This window comes from Coenobita brevimanus, chromosome 46 (genome assembly GCF_032717465.1).
Source record: "Coenobita brevimanus isolate Jiangsu-jjx chromosome 46, ASM3271746v2, whole genome shotgun sequence".
Taxonomy (NCBI): Eukaryota; Metazoa; Arthropoda; class Malacostraca; order Decapoda; family Coenobitidae; genus Coenobita; species Coenobita brevimanus.
In genome coordinates, this window is record NC_136999.1 from 2715514 (window position 1) to 2741906 (window position 26393).

At 40.3% G+C, this 26393-nt stretch overlaps 1 protein-coding gene across 1 annotated transcript; it reads left to right on the forward strand.

Annotated features, from left to right (window-relative positions):
- The first annotated feature begins 17019 nt into the window (after positions 1–17019).
- LOC145398610 (vesicle-trafficking protein SEC22a-like) lies at positions 17020–26156 on the forward strand. Its single transcript, XM_080271418.1, has 7 exons — positions 17020–17072; positions 20528–20709; positions 21583–21746; positions 22232–22486; positions 23111–23235; positions 23483–23551; positions 25812–26156. The coding sequence occupies exons 2-7, from the start codon at positions 20528–20530 to the stop codon at positions 26010–26012; spliced, it is 996 nt and encodes a 331-aa protein (XP_080127544.1). The 5' UTR covers positions 17020–17072; the 3' UTR covers positions 26013–26156.
- The last annotated feature ends 237 nt before the right edge of the window (positions 26157–26393 follow it).

Sequence of the window (26393 nt, forward strand, 5' to 3'; positions counted from 1 at the left end):
CTATTAAAAAAAAAAAAATGCATTGGTAGGATGTGGAGTCATGGTATTGTCTTTATTCTTCCTTTTTATTTATTTCTTCACTTATTTATTTATTTGTCGCTGAGCTAAGGAAAATAAGCTGCAGAATGACGAAAATCTGGGCCAAGTTAGGGTAAAACGAGTATGGTTTCTGTGAGATAAAGAAGTTTCATTTTCACCTTCTGCCCTTTTCTATTTTGAGGTTGGCAAGCTCCCTAAACACCTCTTCCTTACCAATTTATTCTTTGTGTCACGTTTTTAATATCTGTTTTACTATACTCTGTTCATTTGACTTTGGCCAAAAATTGCCATCCCTCCATCTTGAATGCGGAGGTTAAGCCATAGATTAACACAGAATATGATGCTACTCACGAGGAAGTGCTACAAAAAGGATATAGAGCCACAGTATGCTTTTTATGCCATTGTACTACGAGAAATAAGCCACAAAAGGATGTATGAGAGAGAGAGAGAGAGAGAGAGATAAAGCGTGCATGTGTGTGTGTGTGTGTGTGTGTGTGTGTGTGTGTGTGTGTGTTTGAGAGAGAGAGAGAGAGAGAGAGAGAGAGAGAGAGAATTTCACCTAAGTTGAATAATTAGAAGTCTCCATTAACTCTTATAATGCCTATCGACCAGACGCGAATCAGTAAGGAAATCAGTTATTCTAAGTCACAATCCTCCCCTAAAATAAGACCTGCAATAGTTATTTTTACTGCAGGGAATACGGGGAAACGGATTTTGTCTCGGAGTCCAACCGGCTTGAGAATCGAACGCGGGTTCTTTTGGTCACGAACTGCATGTGCTAACCAATACACCACCGACTCCCCTTGTAATTACGGCTTTTCTGAGACAGCGTTTTAGCTACCGGTCACACGATCCTCTCTCTCTCTCTCGTGTGTGTGTGTGTGTGTGTGTGTGTGTGTGTGTGTGTGTGTGCGCGCGTAAATACGAAGATTACCTGATGACGTTAAAACAGAAAAAACCTTCACTCTCAAAACATTTAAAACCGTTCTTAAATACAGCCATATTTATAAAAGAAATTACACAACCAAAACTTCTTCCAAAATACAACATACAGAAACATTCACTTATCATACGTTTCCATACATCAGAGTTTAATCGCATATGAAATGGCTGAAGCGTTTTAAGAATGCACTTTTAATTATGAAGAGATTTTATATATATGTATGAGAGAGAAAGAGAGAGAAAAAAAAGAGCTTTCATATAGACTTCGGCTTTTTTTCTTTTTAACTACAAAACTACCAAAATAAACTATAAAACTACCAGATACACTACAAAACTACCAAAATACACTACAAAACTACCAGATACACTACAAAACTACCAAAATACACTACAAAACTACTAGAATACACTACAAAACTACCAGCATACACTACACAACTACTAGAATACACTACAAAACTACCAGAATACACTACAAAACTACCAGCATACACTACACAACTACTAGAATACACTACAAAACTACCAGAATACACTACAAAACTATCAGAATAAACTACATCAAGGTGTTGTTAAGAAGCGAATGATATAAACAGTAAAGTTGAGGATCTAATCATACTCAATTTGATTTCCTTAAAAGAATAAATTACACAATAACAAAATTAACTACAGAACTACCATAATAAATAAAAAAACTAAAAAAAAAAAAGTCATACATGTTCTAGCGAGCGAGCGAATCGAGCGAGCAAGAACACTTCCTCATAGTCAAAATCTGCTATCCAGGTCAGTGGGTATGTGAGGATGCAAACAGGGGAAGCCTCTAACGGTGCAGTTTAGTGGAGCTTATTAACATGAAGAATACTTGTTTTTAATCTTCTTGAAAAATTAATATAGACCTTTCCAAAATTCACCATTTCTTGTTCAAAAAAGTATTTTTTAAACTGACAGTGTTATTTTAATTAAGGGCAGGATTATCTCCAGTTATTCATTTCATTGAGCTGCTTCTAAAACAAATAGAATCTGACACATGGTGAAAATTCGTTCAGAAATAAGAAATTTAAGAGATTATTTGTGCCCGATTTTGTCTGGTGATGGTCGGTACCGATGACATACGCTTATAATAACTTTGGCATGAGTCACAAGAAGCAAGTTGCTCATTGGATTTTTGCATAAATCAGACAATAAGACGAAAATTATCCCAACAAATGCAAATGGTGAAACTACGGTGTAATGTAGTAAAAGTAAATAATATTTTTCCTTAACATCTTAAGAACTACAGTATTCAACTCGAGCAAGTACCGCTCACTAGAACACATTCCACACCTCTCTGCGTTCACTTACTACCTAGTCATGGTGAAGTTGCTAACCATTCAGTGACTTAACACGGCAGCAGGTGATGCTAAGAATATCATAGTTAGTGGCGTCATTCTTCTTGAAAGCCGCTCCGGTCATCACATAGAACGCAGCAGGATCGGAACTCGGACAAATCCGCCACTGAAGCCACGAACCCGAACCACTAGGCGTCTCCCCATCCTGGTTGGTGACCGTATGGCAGTCGGATGTGTCTAGAGCTGTCACGGAACTGAAGAAACTGGAGCTGCATGGCCCGTTATAGGAAGCGGAAAACGTACCCGTCTTCTCGTACCCGCGGATGATACTGCCCGCCTGGCAGTCTTTGGACATGCAAGTGAGGAGGTCCATCAGTGTGCACGACCCCGTGAAACCCGACACGGAAAAGAATAGGTTCCACGGAGGTTGTAGGCACAGGAGGTTGAATGTGTACTGGTTGGCTTTGTATACACCAACGGCTCCAGAATCTTCGCTGCAATAACCGCCCACCACGGGTTTGAAATAGGCGTTGTTAAGGTCCATCTGTGGAAGAAAACATGAGGGCTTGGAATGAATGCTTATCGACTGCACGCAAGGCCATCAAGGCTGACATTTATTTTATTTATATATTTTGAATGTTTATTTGCTGCAGTAACCATGAGTCTGGAATAGGCTTAGTCTAGGTTTGTCTGTGGAGTTACAGACAAAGACTGGCTGTTACACATCATCATCACTATAATTTTTTTCCACTTAAGGATGGAGTGAAGTCTTTCGTCTAATACTGTCATCACCATCATCATCATCAACATCATCATCATTTCTCCCACTTAAGGACAGAGTGAGATCTTTTGTCTAATATTGTCATCATCGTCATCATCATCATCATCATTTTTTTCCGCTCAAGGATGGGTTGAAGTCTGTTGTCTCGGTGGATATAATACCACTATCATGCCAACTAATGATACAGTTTTCGAGAGGGTTCCCTGGATTATCATGACACTGCTTTTTTCTCCCCTCTTCCTTTTCTTTTGTTCATTTTTCTTTTTTGTCTTTCCCTCTCTCTCCTCCCTCTCCACATTCTAGCCCAGACACTTAACTTTTGTTGTTGTTCCAGGCTCATCTGAAACGTGAACCCCGTGGACTACAGGCTTAAGTTTCCCCTTCTCCTGTGGTCCACCATCCTTCATTCAGGGAAGTACTTCAGGGACGTTTACATAATCAGGAAGTTAAGATGACTGGTTATATGTATCAGTGCCACCACGTGAAGGCGCCCTCCCCAGCACGCACCATCCACGACTAGACTTTCAATGATGGTGGGATAAATGAAATTATGGTGGTGGTTACTTACTACTGGTGCTACGGTGGTGGTGGTGGCTGTGGTGGTAGTTGTGGTTGTAGGCGTGGTGGTTGTGGATGTACTGCTAGATGTAGTTGGTGAAGTTGTGGTAGTTGTAGTAGGTGTAGTAGTTGTGGTTGTAGCCGTTGTTGTAGCTTCGTCTAGAAGTGTGGATGTAACCTGAAGAGTTGTGGTTGTAATGGTTGCAGTAGCTGTGGTAGTGCTTTCTTGTGTTGTGGTAGGCTTTGTGGTGGCAGTTTCAGCTGGTGTAGTAGCTGTGGTAGGCTCTGTGGTGGTCTTGGTATCTTCAGAAGTTGTGGTAGTACTTGCAGGTTGTGTGGTGGTTGTGGCAGACTGAGAAGTGGTAGTCTCCAGTGTTGTGGTAGGCTCTCTGGTCGTTTCGGGTGTTGTGGTAGTTGTGGTAGGCTGTGTGGTAGTTGTGGTAGTCTCAGTCACGAGCGATGTCTGTGAGAGGGAGGTGGTGGACGAAAGAGAAGCAGATGTGGTGGTATCTGAAAGTGTGGTGGTTGCGGTGGAGTTGAACGGGTGTGGTGCGGCTTGTGTGGTGAATGTGGTGTCTGCTGCCTTGCCGGCCTCCTTCTTAGATTTGGTGCCAGCTGTGGGAATAAAAATCATCATCATCATTATCATCATCAGTTAATCAGTCTCAGTAAAGTGGATAGGGATCATAACAGGGTAATGGAAAAATACAGTCATCACCATCATCATCACTATAATCATCATCACCATAACCATCATCATCATCATCATCATCATCATAACCATCATCATCATCATCATCATCATCATCATAACCATCATCATCATCATCGTCATCACCATTACCATCATCATCATCATCATCATCACTATAATCATCACCATCATAATCATCATCACCATAACCATTATCATTATCATCATCATCATCATCATCATCACCACCTTATACCTAATGTTATACTATAAATGGAATGGTTTGGGTATTACAAATAGATAAAGGAAAAATCAAAATTGGGGAATTATCAAAAGGAAGATAGAGGTTTTAGAAACATTTGGCTATAGGTAGAAAAACAGACAGACAGACAGACAGGTAGATGAACAGACAGCCAGTTAGACAGACAGATAAACTGGCTGATATAGACTGACTGACTGAGTGACTGATAGACAGACAGACATTGAGTTTAGACAGACAGACAGACAGACAGATAAAGACGGGCATCATTTTGGTTAAGGAATGGGAACATAAATTTGGGACAGACTATGATCTGTATCTAGGCAACGAGAAAAGGGACAAATTACAAGGATGACAAAAAATTTCTGAAAGCCTAACGAACACGAATTTCGGGAACAGATTAAAATTAAATATACTGATATGATTTGAATTTCGAGTATAAGCAAAAATTACATCTACTGATTTGAATTTCGAGAAGACAAAAATTAAATATACTGATTTGAATTTCGAGGCAACAAAAATTTTATATACTGATCCGAATTTCGAGTTCAAACTAAAATTGAATATACTGATTTGAATTTCGTGAACAGGTCAATAGGATGTGAACCGCAAGAATATATACGGTATACTAAATTCAAATACAGTATACCGATATGATTTGAATTTCGAGAAAAGCCAAAAATTGAATATACAGATTTGAGTTTCGAGATCAAACCAAAATTGAATATACAGACTTGAATTTCGAGGCCAAACTAAAATTATATATACTAACCATACTTATAACACTTGGACCCCGTTGCGCCGTCTGGTGTGGAGAGAGTGTGGTGTAGGACGCACTGACCGCCATAGTAGCTGAACCCCGCACACCCACCCTCTGAAAAAAGTGACCTGAGTTTGTATTTTCGTCGGTAAAGGAGGCTCCCTAGCACCTCTTCCTTAGCGATTTATTTTCTGGATACGGGTGGTTCATATCCTTTTGTACGTTATTTATGCAGAGTATGGCGATGCTTTGAAGGATTATATGGCACAATTTAGAACAGTAAGGTGTAAAGAAGGTGTGAACTGTTAATGTAGCCTATCCAACCATCGAACTAACACCTTATCAACAAACAACTTCGCCTGGGGTAAAAGCCTTGCTACAGCTTCCCTCCAACCAGTGGAAGGAGTAGAGGGTCCCCAGAAAATAAGGCACAAGAGTGAAGTTATTATACTATAAAAAATAGTTTTACTCTAACTTGGCCTAAAATCGCCATCTCTCCATCCTGACTGTTGAGATGAAATAAGAGATTAACATTAGAATATTTAATTTCATGTACAGTTAATATACAACGATTTAGTTATACTTTATTATACTTATTTTTAAAACTTTGAAGGCCAGGCTCGATAAACCTGAGAAGGTGACTTAGTATTTTTATTCTGACAATCACCAGAATTTTTTTTTATTACGATAAGCGACACACCAAGGTCAAAGAGTTAACCCTTTACATGCCAGGGGTTTCCGTGTCAAATAACATCGTCTGGAGGCGGCCTGAATGAGTGTCAGTCCAGATTATTTCACATTACTTGCACCAAAAACAAACATCATCATCATCATCATCATTTTTTCAACATCGGAAACACAGAAAATAAATAAAAATCATCATCATCATCATCATCATCATCATCCAGATATTTTTTCACCATCGTAAACATAGAAAATATAATATCATCATCTTCATCATCACCATCATCATCATCATCATCAAGGCTTTTTCACTATCGGAAACAGAAGAAAATCATCATCATCATCATCATCATCATCAAGACTTTTCACCACCGGAAACACACACCCACACCCACACACACACACACACACACACACACACACACACACACACACACACAAAATAGAACTCGCTTACTCTGTCCGCAATAGATGGCACAGAGGGTGTCTGAGCGGAGGGGGATAGCATCTGTAAGCACCTGGCCGCCACACCTGCCCACACCTGTCGCCTTGTACACCTTCACGCCGCCGCCACACACACACGGCACCACCACACCCACCACCACCACATACGCCCTTAGTCCTGGAAATTAAGCGTAAATATGATCCTTTCACTCTGATGCATTTTCAATTACACACTTCCTTTTTCTATACATTTTTTTTTTCAGTTTAAGGGTAATATCTGGTTGTGAAAAAAATTAATGAATGTTGTCTCTAACCCCTGTCCAAAATGTCTATCCTATGCTGAATAAAATCAAAATATAAATGCTGTACGAAATTCATCGTCGGTGTGAAGGGGTTAATATCTACAGGACATCCCAGCAGACTATCTATCGGACATCCCAGCAGACTATCTATCGGACATCCCAGCAGACTATCTATCGGACATCCCAGCAGACTATCTATCGGACATCCCAGCAGACTATCTATCGGACATCCCAGCAGACTATCTATCAGACATCCCAGCAGACTAATACCAGACATCCCAGCACACACACACACACACACACACACACACACACACACACACACACACACACACACACACACACACACACACACATACACACTCACACAGCTTATGAATGATCCGTTGCAGGGGTTAAAGAAGATTATTTCTAGCCCCCTCCACATTCAAAGGCCTTTCTTAACTCGAATAAAATTTTCTGGATGCAGCAAGTACAAAGTAAACAAAACAAAACAAAAAAGTCGCATAATGAACAGGTCACAAATTTCAATAATGTAACCTTTTAAACCTACAGCACAATCCACTTTAGGGTGAGAGAGATTTTCTAGGCTGGGGAAAATCGTAAGGTGCTAACAGTAAACACAAATGCATTACAGATCACAGAAAAGTAGAGCAATATGAAAGAAACTGACCAGCAAAAGCTATAATCAAACGCACATATGACTGAGCTGCAAAAGATGGCCAGCAGAGAGGCAAAATTCACACAATATCCAGGTTAACGTAGCTATATGCCAAAAATGTAAATAATAAAATATGGTTACATGGACTAAACTGTTTACCAGAGGCCAATGAGTTCCAAATCAGTCGAGGTGAGGAAGATGGTGGGCTGCGAAAAATTGAACCTGGAAAGAGCTTACATCTCTAACATATCAAGGTTTTACTACTAATATACACAAAATTTTATCCCAAGTACAAGTATATGGACTCAACTATTTGCCAAATGCATAATCAAGCTTCAAATCAGCCGAGGCGAAGATAATGGTGGACTGAAAGAATTTAGTCCACGAAGACCCAAAAATAATGCAGAATTCCCAGGTTCAAGTACTTCTATGCCGAAAAATATATATCATAAAGTACCGATATAAAGACTAAACTCATTACCAAAAGCCATAATGGAGCTCGAGTCTCTCTGTTTGGGGTCGGGCTGGAGAGTTCGGCGACGCGTGGGGTCGGAAGGGCGGCTGGTATCATTCTCCCCTTCGTCCTAGCCTCGGGAAGTTCATCAGGGCCACGTCAGCATCATTAGCACGCTTGTCGTTCATGGCAGGTTTATTGCTCACTTAATTTACCGTGATGGATGAAAGCTAGTGTCACGAATAACCTACTTTTACCACGCGTTCGTTTTTCGACCAGGCGTTTTGGAAAGCAGCAGCCGTCTACTCTTTTGCATCCCCTGAAAATCGTCTGCCTTATTTCTAAATTCGCATTCCTTTCTTTCGGAGGCAGCCGTGTTAATAATAATAATAATAATAATAATAATAATAATAATGCTAACAGTAATCAACTCAATCCTCTCTTGATGTAGTGCCACCTTCTGGTTATACACACTGAGTGACGGGACAAACGATTTCTTGTTGCTACGGAAACATTATTTTATCACCTCCATCAACGAAGATGGACGTAGATTATGTATTCATTCGTGTCTGTTTATTGGTTTGTTTGTCTATTTGTGTACAAAATATCTCAAAAACCTGTATTCAGATTTCAGTGAAATCTGGTGGATCGGTGACCACTGGATCAAGGAATAGTTTAGACATTGAGGCGAATCCAGATTCAGATGCAGGAATAAATTAGATATTTAACAGGTGTTGGCGGAGGTCTGCGCTCTCTGCTTTTCTGTAACAGGCCAAGCTTAGACCGTACCACTGAGACGGTAAAAGCATTCGTCTGGTTGAAAGGATGACTTACAGCAGTAAATCTGAAATGTTATTGGTGTTGGTGGAGGCATGTTCTCTCAGTGTGCTTTCTAGTTAAGTTGGGTGGTAAATAAACAAATAAATATAAGCCTGGTGGTCTAGTGTGTTTCGGCTCTCCAACTGGATGTGGCCCGAGTTTGCATCCTAGAGGTATACTGTTCACAAAAAAACACTCAGGGATAAGGGACTGGTCACTCTCGCCCTAGATGTCTGAATTAAATAATCTAGCCCCGAGTCCCTACGCTCCTAATGGGGTAACCAAGGACTGGATGATATAACAAAATACGGTAGTCACATTTTCAGCCGCAGCTCTCCATTCCATCCCAACTCACATTACCATAAATAGTCCTTACCCTCATTTCTATTCTGAGAGAGAGAGAGAGAGAGAGAGAGAGAGAGAGAGAGAGAGAGAGTCTACCAGTTACTTCATTTCACTTATTCCTTACGTCAATAGGTCATAAATCTTTGTCGGAATTGTCTAACCTAAAGTTCATTATCTTATTACCCTCTAATCGCCATCCTTCACTGTATGTAACGAGGGGTGGTGATAAAATGGTAGGGATGTGACCTACTCTTCAAGAACACAAGCTCGAATCTAGGCTGGGGCAGGATACAATCTGGGTGTTGTTATTCCACGAGAAAAATAAAATGATAATAATAATAATAATAATAATAATAATAATAATAACACCATCGCCAGTCCAGATTCCGATTGTCCTAGCATGTATTCATCCAATGTATTACACAAGTCCTGTATGAGACAGCTCTGGCATATATTCAGTATGGACGGTGAATGTTAGTGCCCAGTTGGTGGCATGTGTAGTTCTACGTAGGAGGACTGTCCGGCCTCAGGGAACGGGCTATGAACCTATGCCCAGCGTCACACACACACACACACACACACACACACACACACACACACAAGTATTACAGCCTTAATCTCTCCAGCACTTGGACGTCCTTACGTGGCGCGTTGCTGCTCTTAACACAGTATTTTATTCAGTTTAGGAGCGCCCTATAGCAGAGAAGGAGGTGATGGAGGCTATATCTTACCTTCCTCCTTCCAAAAAAATATCCTACGTAAAAACTAAAGTAGTCACGAGATAGCAAGATTAAATTCAAGTGACGCCAAGCACTGAAAGGAGCAATGAAGGTTATAATCTCGTCCTCCCAGCTCGAAAATTGTATGCCAAATAAAATCGTCAGCAAAGAGTAATATTTAAAAAAAATGGATAAATAAATACACGCCCACCAGAAACGACAACCCTAGCATGTTTCTGTTTTAACCTTCGTGCCTCATCATCGTCACCATCACCATCGTCATCGTCATCTTCTTCTGTGTCATTTCTTCCTTCTTTCTATCTTCTTCTGTCTTATTTTTTTCTTTCTATCTTCTTCTGGCTTCTTTCTGTCTTATTGTGCTTCTTCATCTTCGTTACCATCATCATCATCATCATCATCATCACCATCATCTTTTTTCTCTTCTCAGTCTTCTCCTTTTCTTCTTCGTCTTCTTCTTCCTTCCTCTTCACTAACTCTCTAATTTCCTCATCTCAAAACATTACAAAGGTATATTTCCTCGTCAGTAAATAACATCCAAATCAAATTAGTTATCACCATAAATTTTACAACAGTCCAAAGTATACATTACAACCTATAAAAATATTGAAAGCTTTGCCAATGTTGATGAGTTTGAAAATAGTTTACCGAAGTATTTAAACGTATGGGCAAACTTTCACTGTTTACCGTTGACGTCCTGTAAATTGATGTCTTTCTGAACGATTTATTTAGCACCCGACAATGCACCTCCTTGTCGATGTACGCTTATTAACCGTCTCGTGCCTGGGACAACTCAGGTATTTTGTTCAAGCTAATTTCATGCGATTTTACGATGTTGAGTCAGCGTATGACGGCAAAGAAGTACCAATAACCGTCTCATGGTAGGGACAATTCTAGTTTTCGATTTAAGTTAATGACATACGAGTTTTTCTACTGAGAGTGATATAGAAGACAATAATGATCTTTTGGGTGCACTGATACTTTTTTTTATTATCCTTGCTATTTCCAGGCGATTCTCTCTCTCTCTCTCTCTCTCTCTCTCTCTCTCTCAGTATTATATACAGCTCCCTCACCAAATTCTAGCCTGGAGTAAGAATTCCCGCGACTCAAACAAAAGACTAACGCAAGGCTTACAAATGGCGCGAAATGTATCCACACTCTTTTACCAGCTAATAGGTTGTGCTACGGTCCAAGATGAAAGATGGTGTGGGGGATATAAGCGAGGCTACTAACTCAGCCACTAAGGGACAGCAAAAGTCACTCTAAGGAGGAAGGAAAAGGAACTGTGACAAATACCCCACATCAACACGCAATCCGACCTTCCATTATGCTACGCGCGGCTAACTATTTTCTTCTTATTTATTACTCCCATTAACAGCAGCATGGGGGTTTATTGTTCTAGGTGTGTGTGTGTGTGTGTGTGTGTGTGTGTGTGTGTGTGTGTGTGTGTGTGTGTGTGTGTGTGTGTGAACAGTGTAACTAAGGTCTGATCCAGCCGACCAGACGTGGTAGAACGGTTGAGGGCCATAGGTAAGAGTAAAGTGAATGAATGTTTAGAATAATGGGTCAAAGGTAAAAAAACTAAAACATCTTCGCTCCAGTCTGGATATAACTGGTTGGAACTGGTGACGGTCAAACAGGACGAGGTGATTCGATTTCAAGAAAAGTCGGTCACCGGTCATGGTCAACGGGCAAAGTCAGAGATTCAGTCCTTTGCTGGTGTTCACATAATACACACACACACACACACACACACACACACACACACACACACACACACCTTTTAGAGGCGTCACGCACATTATATGAGTGCTACTGAGGGTTGATGCACTTAGGTTTTATAACAGTAATTCCTCCGATAAAAAATGTCGAGGTTTCTGCCAGGGCAATGAACACACACACACACACACACACACACACACACACACACACACACACACACACACACACACATTTCATAATTAATATCCGTACGTCTGTGCCAGGCTTGTTTTGTAGGTGCCCGGTGCCACAAAGACGCCTTCACGTGCTGGTACGGCTATAACAGGGCGGCTCCACTGCCCGGGTATACAGACATCCCTCACTTCCCTCCCTGTCCCACGAAATGAAGATGGTGGACTGCAAGACGGGCAACTTCAGCCTGCAGTCCACGGGGTTCACGTCCATATGAGCATGGTGTGCTAACTAATTCTACTACCTCAGTCTCTCTTCATAATGCCAGGTAAATAGTGTGCGTCAAAGAATTTTTACCTGGACTTTCTTCACTAGAGCTGGTTTGTTATCGCCTGACGGAACTGGGCAATACTAACAGGTCGAATACTAAATAATACTTGCATTAAATTTGATGAGCTTTAGTTATCAATATACGTCACAATCTTATCCTAGAATATAACCCAAAGCAGTCGATGATACAACCAGATCCCCATTCGTACTACTGGATGAAGAGAAGGGACGAGGGAAAACAGACTATATCTAAGAGTCTGACCGGCCCAAGACTTGTGTTTGGGTGTTTAGATGCATGAAAATCTCTAGAAGCTTCCCTGTCCGTCAACCTCTCATTAACGTTTTTTTTTTTCTTCTTTTTTTTTAGGTGCTTCACTCCCGTAGACCCTGGCGACGTTAGCGATGCCGTATCACACCACACCACCCTCTAACATCACACGACACAAAATCACCCTCCCACACCACATCACAAAATCACCCTCCCACACCACATCACAAAATCACCCTCCCACACCACATCACACAAAATCACCCTCCCACACCACACAACAAAAAATCACCCTCCCACACCACATCACACTCTAACACCACACCACACAAAATCACCCTCCCACACCACATCACACTCTAACACCACACCACACAAAATCACCCTCCCACACCACATCACACTCTAACACCACACCACACAAAATCACCCTCCCACACCACATCACACTCTAACACCACATCACACAAAATCACCCTCCCACACCACATCACACTCTAACACCACACCACACAAAGTCACCCTCCCACACCAAAGGCATTAAAACCGAGGGACAATGAAGCTCCCACATCCGGTGTACGAGCATGGATTCTTTAAAATGTGTTTCTCCTCCCTCTATTCATTTCCTACAAATAAATAAATAAATAAATAAATAGATAGATAAATATCAATCGAGTATTTTTGTACAACCGCGACCCGTACCCGTTTACTCAGGCACCAGAAAATTCCCTTCCGGTTAACATATTTGTACTTGAGACTTCACTCACAAATTAATGGCAATATATGGATATGGGCTGAAGATTGAGCGGGGTCTTGGCACGGAGCAAACAGCGAATTATTTTAGTGTGGCCTTGACATCGAGCGAAAAAAACGGAATACATTGCTGAGAGAGAGAGAGAGAGAGAGAGAGAGAGAGAGAGAGAGAATATGAAGGAGAGGAGAGGGAGGAGGTGGAGGAGATGAAGAAAGAAAGGAGAAGGAGGAGATGATGGAGAGGAGGAGGAGGAGGAGGAGGAGGAGGAGAATTGAAAGAGGAAGAGGAAAAGAGAAGAAAGGAGGAGGAGGAGGAGGAGGAGAAGGAAGAGGAAAAGAGGAGAAAGAAGAAGGATGAGGAGGAGGAGAAGGAGGGAGAAAAAAATTCAGCTCAATGCGTCAACAACACGAGGGTTATTAAAGCAAACAATTTACTTCCAAGTCACAATCTTCCCCTACAATAAGGCACACAACAATCCAACTTATATCCAGGTTCCCAATTTTACTGCTGAGTGAATAGGGAGGAAGGGAGGAACAAACTTCGTCTTAGAGTCTGACCGGTCCGATAATAATGCGTATCTGGAACGAATCTAAGGGGGGTTTGATTTATGGCTAAGGGGAAATGCGGATGAAAAAGTACTACGTTAATGTGGAGCCGAGGTGAGCAGGTATCATGCCTATTTGGGGTAATAAACAAGTTAAGCAGAGTGTTTACTTACGAGAATTGGGGCCTAATGTGTGTGTGTGTGTGTGTGTGTGTGTGTGTGTGTAGTCACGGTCAATTTTTCTTTTCGAGTTTGGGGATCCGAAATGTTGGAGATCATACATCCTTTCCAACCCGCATCAATATTACTTTTTTTTTTTTTTTTTCGCCCATCTTCAGCAAGGAGAAGCGATAATGTTTTTGTCCGCGTCTGTCTGTCGCGCGCGCGCGTGCGTGTGTGTGTGTGTGTGTGTGTGTGTGTGTGTGTGTGTGTGTGTGTGTTACCAGTCTGTGTATCTGTTACCATTATATCTAATGACCAGCTTGAGCTATCAGCATGAAACTTTCAGGGTATCAAGATATGGGCAAAATCTTGGACGACGTAGAAAATGGGCATTCGGGGTCAAGGTCAAGGTCACCAAAATGGCTGCCAAAGGTCAACTAGTTTGTATCGCTCGCCTTTAGCACCATTATATCTCATGAATGGCTTGAGCTATCAACATGAAACCTTTAGTGGCTTGAGCTATCAACATGAAACCTTTAGGGTATCAAAATATGGCCAAAATCTTGGACGAGTATGAAAATGGGCTCTCGGGGTCAAGGTCAAGGCCACCAAAATGGCTACCAAAGGTCAACTTTTTTTGTTTTAAAGGATTGGCTTTTTGAAACGCGGTGACTGAATTCCGTAGAGTTTTGCGAATTTTCTTCACATAAGTACCTTGTACCTTGGCCAAAGCAAACAGTATTCTGGCAAGCGATTAGCATTCAGCTCCCGAATTTTTTTTTTTTTTTTTTTTTTTTTTTTTTAAAGTAGCAGACGCACAGCTTTACGACACTGAGGTTTCGACTAAGTGGAGCCTGAATATTACGTTTTAATTTAGTAATATTTTTACAAGGCATTACATTTAAAGGGTTTAGAACTACAGTGTGCTTAACTTGGTCCTGATTACCGTCCTTTTGCTGCTCATTTAACGTAATTTTGTGGCAAAAAGAGACAACACTACCTCTCTACATACTGTTCTTTCTGTAGTATTTCCTTGTGACTAGCATCATAATTTAGTTCAATATTTTCTTACAATTCAACATTCAAGACGGAGAGATGAAATCTTTTGGACAAGTTAAAGTAAAAGGAGTATAATGAAGCGATATTCAAACCTTTCCATCTCGCTCGAATATTACTGGTTATATTAACCAGAGCTTTTTCGAGACAGTCAAGGGTTCCAAAATGGGAGAAACAATGCCTCAACCCTTCCGACTTGCTTGAATAATATAATAATAATAATAATAATAATAATAATAATAATAATAATAATAATAATGGTTACTGCAAGGAACAGCGACTAAGGACGAAATTAAAGGACAGAGTGGAGGACATATGAGAGAGGGGGATGCGAGTTGGACATCCAAACAGCTGAGGACAGGGCGACGTAAAGGCGATTTGTTTGTGGTCACCCTTTAAAGGCGTCTAGCAACAGTTAGACTATTGTCAGATCCAAGGGAGCCGGTGATGCACGCGTTAACATATGATCACAAATGGAAAAACCCAAGTATGATTCTCGATCTGGATCTAACTTTGACGGTTGCAGGACGCCTTCTAGAGGAAAACTGGGACTTAGATAAATGCTGATTGCCTTCTCCTGTTGCCTAATTGTGTCATTAGTGTTAGCCCTCTTCTGTAACTTCTTGTATTTTGAAACAATGAATGCAAGAGAACTATATACTTCAGCTGGATGCAATATACCGTATAATAGGCGAGAAGGTTTACTCCAAGGTCTAGAGAATGGACCTTGATTTACTCATTCCTGTTTCTGTAGTGTGTGCGTCCGTAAGCAGAAATGTGTGTGTGTGTGCACATTACCAACCTCAATAGACGAGGCGCATAAACAAAGCTGCCTCATAGATCATCGTTTTGAGATAGATGTGACCTTCGATTATTGTAGGCTACTTGTTTTCCCGTCTCTGTTCACCCGGCAGTGCAAGTGGCGAAATGACTGTAAATTTTGAGTGTCGAATTCAATGGGAAAATTGTGGCGGTAAAAAATGACTGCCAGTTTGTTGACAGTGTCCGTTTCCCATAAATTCAATCACGCCTGAAGCCCCATCCGTATCAGTTTCCCATAAATTCAATCAAGCCTGAAGCTCCACCCGTATCCCTTTTCCAAGCCCCACCCATATAGTGGGAAATGAAAATTTTCAAAAACTAAGATTAGTCTGATAATCTTACCTATAGCCTACACTGTATACCTCTGTGAAGGGGAAAATTACTGCTAAAAATATCTTCGGCAATTTGCAGCATGCTGGGGCTCTAGCCGTTTGGGTGGAGAAGGCGGGTTGGTATGTTACAGGCAGACTGAAAATTAGTCATTTCGTGAAATGCCTAGGCCTAGTCAATTCGTGAAATGAGTGTAAATAGGGATGGGTTCGTTTAGGTTAGACTCACTTAGGCTGAGGTTAGCTTAGCTGGGATAATCTAGGTTAAGTTTAGGTTTGGTTAGCTAGATGAATGCTAAGTTGCGTTATGCGTTCATCTGCATTAACCTAGTAGCAACCTAACCTAAACTAAACCTAGATGATCCCAGCCTAACCAAAGCGCTGCCTAAATTAACCTATCTAAATTAACCCATCCCAGTTTACACTCACTTCACGAACTGACTAGGCATTTCACGAAATTACTGATTTCACAGACTGTGGCCTGCCTGTAACACACACACACACACACACACACACACACACACACAGTCAAGTTATTATAGTATACTTCGGTAACCCTGCGAGTAACTGGAAATATATGCTCACCAAAATAAACACTCACCAGAGAAGTTAAAAAAGGAACAAAAATATAAGCCATACCTATTAATCACGATTCTGGATCAGAATATCGAAGTTATAATGTGGGCGTTGATGGCAGCAACGCAGCGTCTCCAAAGAACCAACACTTTACACCGATAAGTTTATTTTTGTGTTTTTGATCAACCTATGGTGGACTATAATCTAAGCGGATGACAGTATATTTTTTAATCCTACACGTCATCATTGCTTTTTAAACTTTAAGGTAAAGTCTAAAGACAATCTAATAATTAGGATTGGTAAATCCAAAACAAGTTTCAGACTCTCTTTTGTTTCATGTACGTGTTGTTTCGTCTATGAAAATAATGTGATGTAAACAAAGTCCAGCTGATCTTTTGACACGAAGGCAGGCATTGGCCGTGAACATTTGATCCAATTTCCACCACTTGTACTAACCACAGAGAGTGCTCACGGTCACCACTTGCACTTACTATATTAAAAAACCTTGGTACATAAATAGATTCAGGAAAGGTATGCTCATACCGTAAGTTTTTGTGACTGCAACTGAACTTGTGTTATAACTTAATATGCAAACAATTCCAACTTAAGGTACAGGAAAGTTCACTTAATGTTTTCTGAGTCAGTTGCCAGACTCCACATCCTCTGAGGAGTAGCCAGAAAAACAAGACCAGTCATTTCTGCCAGCTGTGACCCCTGATCCTATGGCAGCGTGGTCCCTCATAACTTCCACTAGCTTGCCTTTTTATCCCAACTGGCTCAAGGCATTCCTCTTCATATTTTCGTATCCACCATTGCCACATACATTTTCCAAGTCAGTCTCATTTCTCATTCACTCCATATGGTTTAATTGCTTCAGCATATATATCGGGCCACATTAACCTCATCGTGGCATTCTTTTAATTAGTTCATCTTTTAATTCTTTGGTTCTTTTAATTCATTCATCTATGGTTAGCATTATCATTCTGTGTGGAATGAATATTAAGGCATGATGTAACAAGCTTTTATGTTTTTAAATAGGATGATAAGGAAACCATGACTAGTGTAGCTCAATTTTGGTGCAACGAAATACTGAATCGGTACTTTTAAGAGGAAAATATAATTTTTATCATAGGTTCATACACACTTAATTATCTGAAATCCAGTAAAAAAAATTGTGCTTAATTTATTCATCAGCAGCAGCAATGTCCAGACAGCCTAAGTTTGCCCAATTCAACGGGCCATGCTTCCATTCACTTATCATTCAAGCCCATGGAATCCTGGCTCCATCTGATAGTCCAAAAAACTTTCACCACGTTCTGTAGCTTCACATATACCTGTCACATAGAGTCAGTCTAAAAGCTGTCACATTAAAAGGGGATGCCATATCCCTGGTTATGCACTTTTAGCAGAAAATTCATCCATCCAGCTTGGTCTCTTGTCAGTCACTTAGCATCACCAACTTCCGTACCATACCTCTCTTCCTCACACACTTATCCACCCTATCCCTCCACCTTCTTCTTGGCCTATCTCGCCTCCTCCTTCCTTCAAATTCGCTCAGATATACTTTTTTCACCACTCTGTTGTCATCCATTCTCTGCACATGACCATATCATCTCAGTACATTCTCTTTGATTCAGGTGTCCACAGACTCCGCATCTTTCATGTATCACATTATTCCCTATCCTATCCACTCTGTACACCACATACCTTCCTCAGCTGTCCCATCTCTACTACTTTCTTGACTTTTCATTTTCATACCACATCATAGTCTCGCATCCCTATGTTAAAGTTAGCACTAATACTTCATGTATGCCCTGCGCAGCTGCAATACTCAGGCCTTTTTTTTTTTCTTTTTTTATCAAGGCCTTTATCACTTTACTCTTTTCTGCATTTACTGTCAAGGCACAGTGCCCACAGACATCAACAAAACTCTGCACTAGGCTAGTCTACCAAGCTCTTGTCCAGTATGTTCAAGTAGTACTGCACCATCAGCATACAAATTTGAGATATTCCATCCATCACCATTCATTACCAATGCCATCCCTCTCTCCATTACTCATGTTTTTACTTCTCACATCACCCAATCCATATATATATATACTGTACAACTATGGGGACATCACACAACCTTCTCGCATGCCCACATTGATCGTGAACCATTCACTTAGATGCCGATTTATCCTTACACACGCCTCACTACCATCATTAAAACTCATATGGCACCTAGCAGCATACCATCTACACCCAACATGTGCAAAACTTTCTACAGTCCTTCTCAGTCCTCTTTATCGTATGTTTTTTCCAGATCCATAAATGCCATAAACACCTTATACTGTAGTCCTTCTCACAAGCCTTCTCCAGTATCTGTCTTAGTGCAGATATTTGATCCACACACCCTCTGCCACTCCTAAAGCCACCCTGTTCATCTTTCACTAGGGCTTTTGATCTCTCTCTTACTTTCTCTATTATAATTCTTCCATATACCTTCCCAACCGCACTCAATAGGCTTATGCCACGATAATTCTTGCACTCACTTCACTCACCTTTATATTTGTACAGAGGTACAATCACTGCCTTTTTCCACTCTACTGGCACAGTTTCACTCATCCATGCCTTCTTACATATCTCCAACAAGCACTTCATTCCGCTCTCTCCACTACACTTAGTCATCTCTGCATACACCTCATCAGCCTTAGCTGCTTTCCCATTTTTCAGCCGTTTCACAGCATTCTTCACCTCTGCGAGTGTCATGTTTCCTGGCGCTGCATTCTTTCTCTGTACACCCCCAAAACCAGTCATGTTAGCAGTCGTTTGTGCTTAATTTAACTGTTTAATAAATCAAGATTCAGAGTGAAAATGTGCTATAGTTAGTGGGTATTTCCCCTTTAGATCACCAACATGCCTTGACAGCCTTCTGTTTTGCATGAATATTGATGTACCGGTACAGTGCAAATAAATGTATTTGCATGCTAAATAATTAATTACAGTATACAACTACTGTACAAGTCTGTCAAGGCGAGTTGTTGAGCTAAAGGCGAAACACTTCTGCTACCTTTAGCTAGTTTTTGCTCTGAATCCTGATTTTTAAATTAACAGTTAAACACAAAATTCTGACTTCTATCTATCTATCTATTGCCAGACGCCTCAATCCCGTTTGGGGTGGCCACAAACAAATCGCCTCCACGTCGCCCTGTCCCCCGCCATTTCACTGCCCTGCTCCCAACTCACCCCCCCCCCTCTCTCATATACTTGATTTTGGATAATTTGGTGTGTATAAACCTACATGGCGATCATATACTTGATTTTGGATAATTAGGTGTGTATAAACCTACATGGCGATAAATACAGTATTTTCCAGTTACAAGTGCCAATTCGGTGCCATTTGTGTCGATTTGGTAAATCACCATCGATGCGGTATTTTGTCGCACTTGCCCTAAAGTGAAAAGGCTTAAACTTGGTAAGTGATTTCTAAATGTTAATTTAAAATGTAAACTACAGTGACCAGTTTTTAAATTTCACTCATCACTAATGAATTGTTTATTCAAATCAGGAAGGACTTACAGTAGTGAAGGACTTACCCAATGAAGGCTGTTTCTAACCACTCTCATTCAGAACGCACTCCTTAAACCCGAATACAAATGTCTGGAGATATAAAGAATTAACTAAAAAATATGATATTCAGGAGGCTAAAAATGATGCTTGCTGTGGAAAATGTCACCATAATCCATATAAAGTGTAAATATATTTGGCTTTAGCATTCTATAAAGTAACAAAACCCATCCTTTCCTAGATGCTCATTTATGCAAGAAGACTTTAAAAAAAATTCCTTCCCATATGATTGTTTATGCAAGAAAAACAAAATATGAAGAAAATAACAAAACCCTTCCTTCCCAGATATTTACCGGGTATGCAAGAAAGCAGAGCCCTTCCTTTCTAGATGATCATGTATGGTAACCAAGAAAATAACAAAACCCTTCCATTCCCAGATGATCATTTACGCATGCTTAAACCGGCTGTCAGATGGAACGCCGCTGTCTGCTACAACGGACTTTGCTAGTGATGCAGATCAGCGTGTACACGAAGGAAAGCGATGTGCCAAGCTGCTCAGTAAGCAACTGACCAAGTATAACAAGCGAATATGTCTCCAAGCAGAAGAAATTACAGTCCAGTAAGTTTGTTACACACAGGACAATTTTGTTAAAAATTCACCTTCAATATATTTTCACAGGCACAGTATTTGCAGGTACATACAGCTTCGGCTAGTAGTAAAGATTGCATTTTAAATTACTGGTAAATAATTTCATTTATCTAATGCTAATGATATGAGGTAGCTGGAAGTTTTGTATCAGATATATATATTATCAGTGCATAGGGCCCCAGGGTTAGACTGCTAAGTCTAAACATTTAAAGCAAGAATGATAAGCTGCTCCTCCCTGGATGGTATTAGATGAACAGTAAATCCCTGCCAACCCTTGAACGTAACCCTTTATAGGCCATATCCAGCTACAGCACCTTAACCCATAATACTTTGAGGCATATGTACCTGGTATGTTGACCTTGTTGGAAAGACACAAGCCAAGAGTGAGAGCAGTGGAAATGAGTTATTTGAGAGGAGCATGTGGAGTTACATGGAGAGACAGACTGACAAATAAGGAAATGATGGAACATTGTGGTGTGGATGTGATAGAAAGCATTAGGAGAAACACACTGAGGAGGTTTGGTCATGTGGAGAGAAGGGAGTGCAAGAGACTAATGAGGAGTGTGTGTGTGTGTGAGGTGGAGGGGGGAGAGGGAGGAGGAGACCAAGCAGAGATGGAGGGATGTAATGGAGAGGTAATTGAGAGATGGGGGTGTGAGCTGGGGGGGAGGATATCAAAGTGGCAGGGGACAGGTGGACATGGAGGCAGTTTGTTTGTGGCCACCCCTCATGGGATTAAGGCATCTGGCAATAAATATACTGCAGATAGATGTTGGTTATGTGGTCACCGTTCAACATAGTAAACTAGTTCCTCGGTTCACTGTTGGACATTTTTCATTTCAGCTGTGTAATGGATGAATGTACAGGATACATGGTGGTGTGCGAGCCTAATTATCCACACATCCTGGCCTTCAGTTTCCTGGATGAACTGAGGAAGGAGTTCAACATACTCTACACTGCCTCTGTGGTCAAGTCTGTTAGGAGACCCTATGCATTTATTGAATTTGGTAAGAGGGTTGTTTACAGTTAAAAACCCTCCTCACACCCAGTAACTGTATAAAGTATTTCCTTGTCCTGTATATATAATGGCATCCATTTAACGTGCATCTAGCTTATTATGTTTTGAATACTTCGGTATTGGCAGTTATTGTTCCTGAAGAAGCCTCCTACTTTCTCTCAAGAACTAAAGTTTGCCAGCAATCACCTGCCTTTCTTATTTTTTCATTCCTCCTTGAACAATAATAAGTAACCTTCCTCGACTTAGTCTCTTGCCGTGTGTTTCATTCAGCATCTATTTCATGTAACACTTTCCATTGCCACGGCTGGCAAGGAAGTAGTGGTGAACTTTTGATTATGATAATACCTCACTCCTCATTACAGGATATAAGCAAGGCTTCATTTGGCAACTTTCAGTATTCTTCATTAAAATGGAAGAATCAAGTTCAGTTATAATAATGCTCATGAAGATTCATATATTATTTGTGATTTCCAGATTCCTTTCTGCAAAAAACTAGGCAAAAGTATAATGGGAGTCGAGCTCTTGCCTCCAGAATAAACTTGGCGGAGATGACAACTGACCTTAACCTCCACCCACCAACATACATCAAGATGCATCAGCTGGAACCACCCCCTGCCCCTCCCCCTCCCCCAACTTCAACCACCCTCAATCTCTCACAGTCACCCATCACACACACACTGCCCAATGGTACTCTTTCTAATGGCATCACAGGCAATGATCCACCGTCAAGTAAGAGATATTTTTACTGTATTAAGAGTGCATGGTCAGGGACAAATGCCCACTTACTACTTCTACTATGTTTGCTTAACACTTACATCTGTCACATTCCTTCCAGATACAGCATATCAGTCTATGAGGAAAGGAACAAACCAAGCCTGTCAATTTAGGAATGTTAGCCACAAGAGAAAATTAAGATGTAAAAGAGGGAAAATAGTAAAGGACCTTTTGTCCCTGACATACTCAGTATATGGAATATATATACATATATATGATTCTACATTGGGAGCTAATGCTGACGAAATTACCGGTGGCTACTTGTTAATGTTCTAGGATCATGGTACAGTACTGTATATTTCATTATCTCTAAATATGATTGGTGTTTTGTATAAATACTTAACTTTTTTTTTTTTTTCCACTGTATGATAGTGAGGACAAAGACCAGCGGCTGAAGGATTTGGCATTATTTGGATGTAACATATATATATATATATATATACTGTAATTTTTAAATATTTATTTATTTTTGGTTCATCATGTTTGTGGTATTGTAGCTGTTCTGAAAAATTTACATTTGGTTGTATTGTTGATTGCCTGTCATTATATCATCTTATATTTTTCCCTGTACTTTTTCAGTTGGTGTTGCACTGAAGTTGAAACCAGTGCCCTGGTATGGGTGGGTGGGATTTGCGATGGTTGTGCCGTGTATGTTTTTAGACCTGTATAGAGGGGCTGTTGCACTGAGCATGTCCAGTTTAGAGGTGTGTATTCATGAGCCAAAATAATACTGTATATGACATAAGAATGACTGGGATTCATTTTGTATAATTTATTGCATTACCTGTACAAGACAGTAGTTGTTGTGTTAGCAGTGTGAGTGTTATCTGTATTATTGAAATGATAATATTTTTATTTATTGTACAAGTATTTGACCCTTTCAATGCAAGTTACTGTATTATGAAGCTGTTGGAGCATTTTGAGTTTCTTCTACACTGTTTTGTCCAACAGGAGATAGATGGTCCATCACCTTGGCATGGCATTTTCTTCTTGGCTGAGTTAATGCTTCAAATAACACAGGTAAGTGTAGCATTAGTTTGACTACAGTAACCCTTGTTTGATCGAGTTTCTGCTTACTTACTGTACTTGAATATGTCTGCTCCATTGCCAAAATAATCTAAGTGCACAGAAAATAGATTCACTCTATCATATATTCTTTCTAAGCTCCTCTCATAGTGTAATAACCTTAACTTACTTGTAGTGTATGTCTCTTGTAGCACATTTCTCTAACCTGACAAAGATCCCAAATCCATTTGAGCTCAGATGATGGCCAGATGTAGTCAGATTGGGAGGTTAGTGTGACTAGTAACCAAAAAGAATTTGGTACCTACTTCATTACCAAGGCTTATTGAAGTTTATCCAACCATGACATAGTATTCATCAGGACTGTGGAGTTGGAAGCAATTAGATGATGCTAGAGTTGGAGTTGGAGTCGGTAAAAACGTCCTGATTCCAATCACCAGTAAAGAAATTTTAAACGTGATGTAGATGTTATGTGGAGCTACTGTATTGCCTTTCAAACAACAACTTCCGGTTTAATTTCATGTTGCTCCTGAAGCTCTTTCCCCCCCCCCCACTCTCCACATACTATTTAGGACTTGTTTGTTGTTCTCCTGTTCCTCGTTTATGTTGATGATAAACATAGGTGCTGCCATCTGTCGACAGAACGACAAGAACAGACACCAGGATCAGCAGATGCCCCACTGAGTGAATGTGTCTGGATAATATCTTGATTCTAGAGTCTAGAGGTGAGTTTCTTTAATATGAAATTACTAGGATTGAAACGGTGATAGTATAAAGTGACATGGAAGCGTCTGCCAATGCCTGCAAGCTGTGAGGTGGGAATTTTGAGCATGTGCAAGTCAGTGAAGACCCATCATGACAAACTGATTGTAGAGAAAGCCTAAGGGATCGAGGTCGGACACACAAGAAATCAAGGAGTCGGAGTCAGGTGTTTTGGGTACCAACTCCACAGTCCTGGTATTCATGTTATGAGTGATCCAGTTATATCACATGAAAGCAGATGGACTGTACTGTAGCAACCAGTTAGACCATTCCTACTTCATAAGTAAGGACCCTTAAATTTCATGCAACTAGAATAAACCCCAACCAACCCTTGAATGAAAACCTTTATAAGCCCCTTTCAGTTGGAGCACTTTAACCCAGTAGACCACCAGGCATCATTTGTTTCTGGGGTTGCCCCCCAATGTAGGAATGGATTTCCTGGGTTACAGGGAACAGTTTTACTTTTCACCCAGAAGTTACACAAAAAAATTTATTCAATTCCCACATCATTACATGTGAATAAACATTTAATGTTTGTTCACATTCTACTATTGCAAATTTTATAATGCAGTTTAAAAATTGTAAAAGGCTTCAGTGATAAGTAAATGCATGTGTAGTCCATTTTGTTGGGTACATATTATTATTATTATTATTATTATTATTATTATGCATCTGACTTTCCATATAGGCTTAGTTGCTAATTCCCTAAGGACTAGCAGTCCTCTTATGTACCACACACCTCTGCATGCTACCCATTCAGCACTAACACCCACTATTCAAGTTGAATACAAGCTAGGGCTGTCTCATACAGGACTGCTATATCGGTAGTAGGAGGGGTGATTTTATGACTTGTCAGTAGGTCTCATTAGATTAGTAATGTATGTTTTAGGAAATTTCAAATCCTTAAACTGTTCTCTGCCTCAGTTGGGATTCAAACTCCCATCCATTAGGACCACAGACCCTCTCTCTACCAACTTGGCCAGCACCTCCTCTTCTTATTTCTGGATCCTTTCCACCTAGTTCCTTTCCACCTAGTTTTATACTAATGAGGATTAGTTAAGATAACCATTATGACAATGATGGTAAAGTGTGCAATTTATAGAAAGTACAGGCATAAAGCAGTTTGTTTTCTTTGATAGTTTCAGAATACTGTACTTAAGTTCAGATGATGATGATGGAGGAGGTATATTTATCATGTTAAATCTTAGGTTCTGCAACTCAGTCCTAACTGAGTAAAATCCTCTCATATTATCTGGGGTAGAATACAGTACTAGTTTTTCCAACTGTGAGAGGGTTCTAGTGATAGCGTTAATACTCTCAAGCTCCTTTATCTTACAGCCACGTAAAATAATCTGGCATTATCTGGAATAAAATACTTCAGAAGAAATCATAACAGGGTAAATGTTGTGCTTTACATGTTTATCAGGTTTATATTAATTTATAAAACAGTAGCAGTGTACTCGGTTGACTTAACTTTATCAATTTATCTTTTCAGATTCACTTGCTGTGGAGGTATAGAAGGTTCAGGAAGCTCGGCACATTAGGATGTACCATTTTCATAGTAATACTTTGTGGACTTCTTCTAGATGTGAGGGAAGGATGGCTGTGCATAGTGTATATACTTGTATCACTTTTGTTATGCGTAGCCACATATGGCCGACCTTTTGAAAAGAAATTGCCTAGGTTTCATATTTAACCAGTTCCTTTTCATGGAGTATTCCGTAAGTTTACTGTTGCTATGCTCCAGACAATGGCATTCATGTTTGGTGAAACTTTCTGTAGTGAAGGGTAAGTGAAAGCTTTATCCAGCCCATGCATTTCAGATGTCTTATGTAAACTGAATAAAATAATTTGATGAAAGTCTTATCTTGCCCCATTAGTTCAAGGTCCCCCATAAACTGAATACAGTAAAATAGTCTGGTGAAAGCTGTATCTAACCCTACAGCTCAAAAGTCTCCCTGAAACTGAATAAACTGTCAGGAATTAATGAGAAAGACCACTGGACTAAAGTGGATAAAAATGCATTGGTTGAATCATTCAGCATGACACTAATACAATACACTGTAATTACAACAGA

What these genes read in the sequence shown, in the direction of transcription:
- LOC145398610 (XM_080271418.1), top strand. Translation starts at nt 20,528, where the DNA reads ATGATCATTTACGCATGCTTAAACCGGCTGTCAGATGGAACGCCGCTG. An exon ending in AGGCAATGATCCACCGTCAA is followed by an intron (nt 22,487 to 23,110) that starts GTAAGAGATATT and finishes GTACTTTTTCAG; the next exon opens with TTGGTGTTGCACTGAAGTTG. An exon ending in TAATGCTTCAAATAACACAG is followed by an intron (nt 23,552 to 25,811) that starts GTAAGTGTAGCA and finishes TTATCTTTTCAG; the next exon opens with ATTCACTTGCTGTGGAGGTA.